The sequence below is a fragment of the Perkinsus marinus genome (assembly GCF_000006405.1).
Source record: "Perkinsus marinus ATCC 50983 genomic scaffold scf_1104296939856, whole genome shotgun sequence".
Lineage (NCBI taxonomy): Eukaryota > Perkinsozoa > Perkinsida > Perkinsidae > Perkinsus > Perkinsus marinus.
This window is the reverse complement of record NW_003213033.1, coordinates 59-2,000: the sequence shown is the minus strand read 5'-3', so window position 1 is coordinate 2,000 and position 1,942 is coordinate 59. Positions and strand designations below refer to the sequence as shown.

The following is a 1,942-nucleotide window of genomic DNA, read 5'->3' as shown; positions in this document are numbered from 1 at the left end:
AAGAACCTCTCAACTTCGTCGGGGCTCTCAAATGATAGACGACGGCAAGCGGACGACTTAGACTTGATGTATCGAGGGGCTTGAACAGAGCGATAGATCAGAAATATCGCAGATATGAGGAGGAGGCCGCAAAGGGCACAAGTCCAAACTATGGCAGCGATTTCTCCGAATTCCATTTTCCGTCAGATGATGCGAAAATATTGATAAACTGAAGCACACCATTTGCGTGCGACTGCCATATAGTTCTCGCATGCATAGCACAGTTTTGTTATTGGAAGGTTACCACCAACTGGCCTGGAAGTAAGAAGGCCGCTAGGGATGATGGACCAGGCATTCCCCGTCAACTTCGTATTAGCCCTCACTAGAAACGAAACATGAAAATGGTAAATTGCAGGCTCAAGACTTTGTTAACATTCAGGTTTTTCGACAGTTGACTAACATGTGGCCTCCAGAGCGAATGGACGACCAAACTTGCCAGAAACCATACTTCATTCGATCGTCCTTCTGACTAGGCCTGATGTTCCCCAATGACATTCATCATCATCATCCTCCAGTGCTGAGGCATTGAGTGGAGATAGCGTTCCAGAACCCCGGCGAAAATTAATAGACTCAACACCCTCCAAAATATCTAATTCGATAAACAATAGCTATCTTGCTATCAAGCAAAGGAGTAAGAATCTATTGCATGCATAACACTATGTCATTAACCTACAGATAATCACCATCCCACTTGCAGACGTTGCCAATACCACGTAAAAAAGTCCTATCTCGGAAGGAAAATAGGACGAAAAGTACTGACCATCTGGACAACAGGGAAAGCTGTGAGGAAAGCGCAATGGTGATGGTATCATGTATCAATGACTAGTGTACGATAATGTCTGAACAAGTGGCGTAATGAACGCCTGCGAACTTGGACCACATGTAGAGGATGGTGTAGGGCCCAGGCTCAACGTTACAAGGTATGATAATATCAGCAGAAGTAATGTCCTTAGTAACATGTTTGTTATAAAATGGTAGGCAGTCCTCTAGCGAGGTGAAGTCTTCCCATGAAGGATCAGAACTGTATGGAGCCATCTTGAACACGATGCATGTCCCTGACACCTAGAGATGATGGCGACTATGAGAAACCACGGCCTACCGTCAGAGACGGAATTAGTGTGCCCGTTACCCATCCAGGAGATATGTAGTTTTTGCCCTGAATGTAAGCCAGCTTCAATACTCGATCATATGGAGGTCTCACCTCGAGTAACTTCTGCACGGTCGTTTGTATTGGAAGCACCAAGCGAGCCAGCCCGTCTGCATGGTCGTAGAGAGCTTTCGTCAAAAGCATTATATGGCGGGGGCAGATTCTGGCACTGACTTAGGGATGACTTCGGGCACACCGGGCGCTACAAAACAGAGAGGCTTCACGTAGAGAACGATTTAAGACTTTGAGTTACTCACCGCATAATAATGGTCAGGAATACCGTGCACGTTTGGGCCCATCCTAGGATGACCGCTTCTGATGTCTCCTATCAAATTAAATACCCAGCTGTGGGCGGACGCCTTAATAATGATGGAAATGATGATAGCACAGATCATCATAATGCATTCAAATGATAACCTATCAAACAATGTCATCCATCTACAAATTGCGCCATCACTGACACTTCTATAATAGAAGCACCAGTGAGCGCAATGTGCACCCGAACGATTCTCAAGAAGGATTAGAGACATGACGTCAGTGACGTATTATAATTCTCCTTTGTAGGAGGTAGACAATTATCAGTGCCTTGTGGTGACGGGGTCTCCTTCTACCGTCAACTCCGTGATGAGTAACCATCCACCTCAGAATAAAGTAACTCGACTTCCTCCTCCGACAATCGTGATATGAACTCGAGCGAGACAAAGTGGTGAGCAAACGTCACTAGCTCCTCTCGTTCGAGAGAAGCCTCGGTCGTAC

At 45.9% G+C, this 1,942-nt stretch overlaps 1 protein-coding gene across 1 annotated transcript; it reads right to left on the bottom strand.

Annotated features, from left to right (window-relative positions):
- Positions 1–626: 626 nt before the first annotated feature.
- Pmar_PMAR027087 (hypothetical protein) lies at positions 627–1,598 on the bottom strand (the record flags this gene model as incomplete). The annotated part of the gene is made up of 4 exons (XM_002782281.1): positions 627–1,094; positions 1,139–1,195; positions 1,241–1,388; positions 1,444–1,598. Coding segments are annotated over 4 exons (591 nt in total), but the record flags the coding sequence as incomplete, so codon positions are not given.
- Positions 1,599–1,942: the final 344 nt, after the last annotated feature.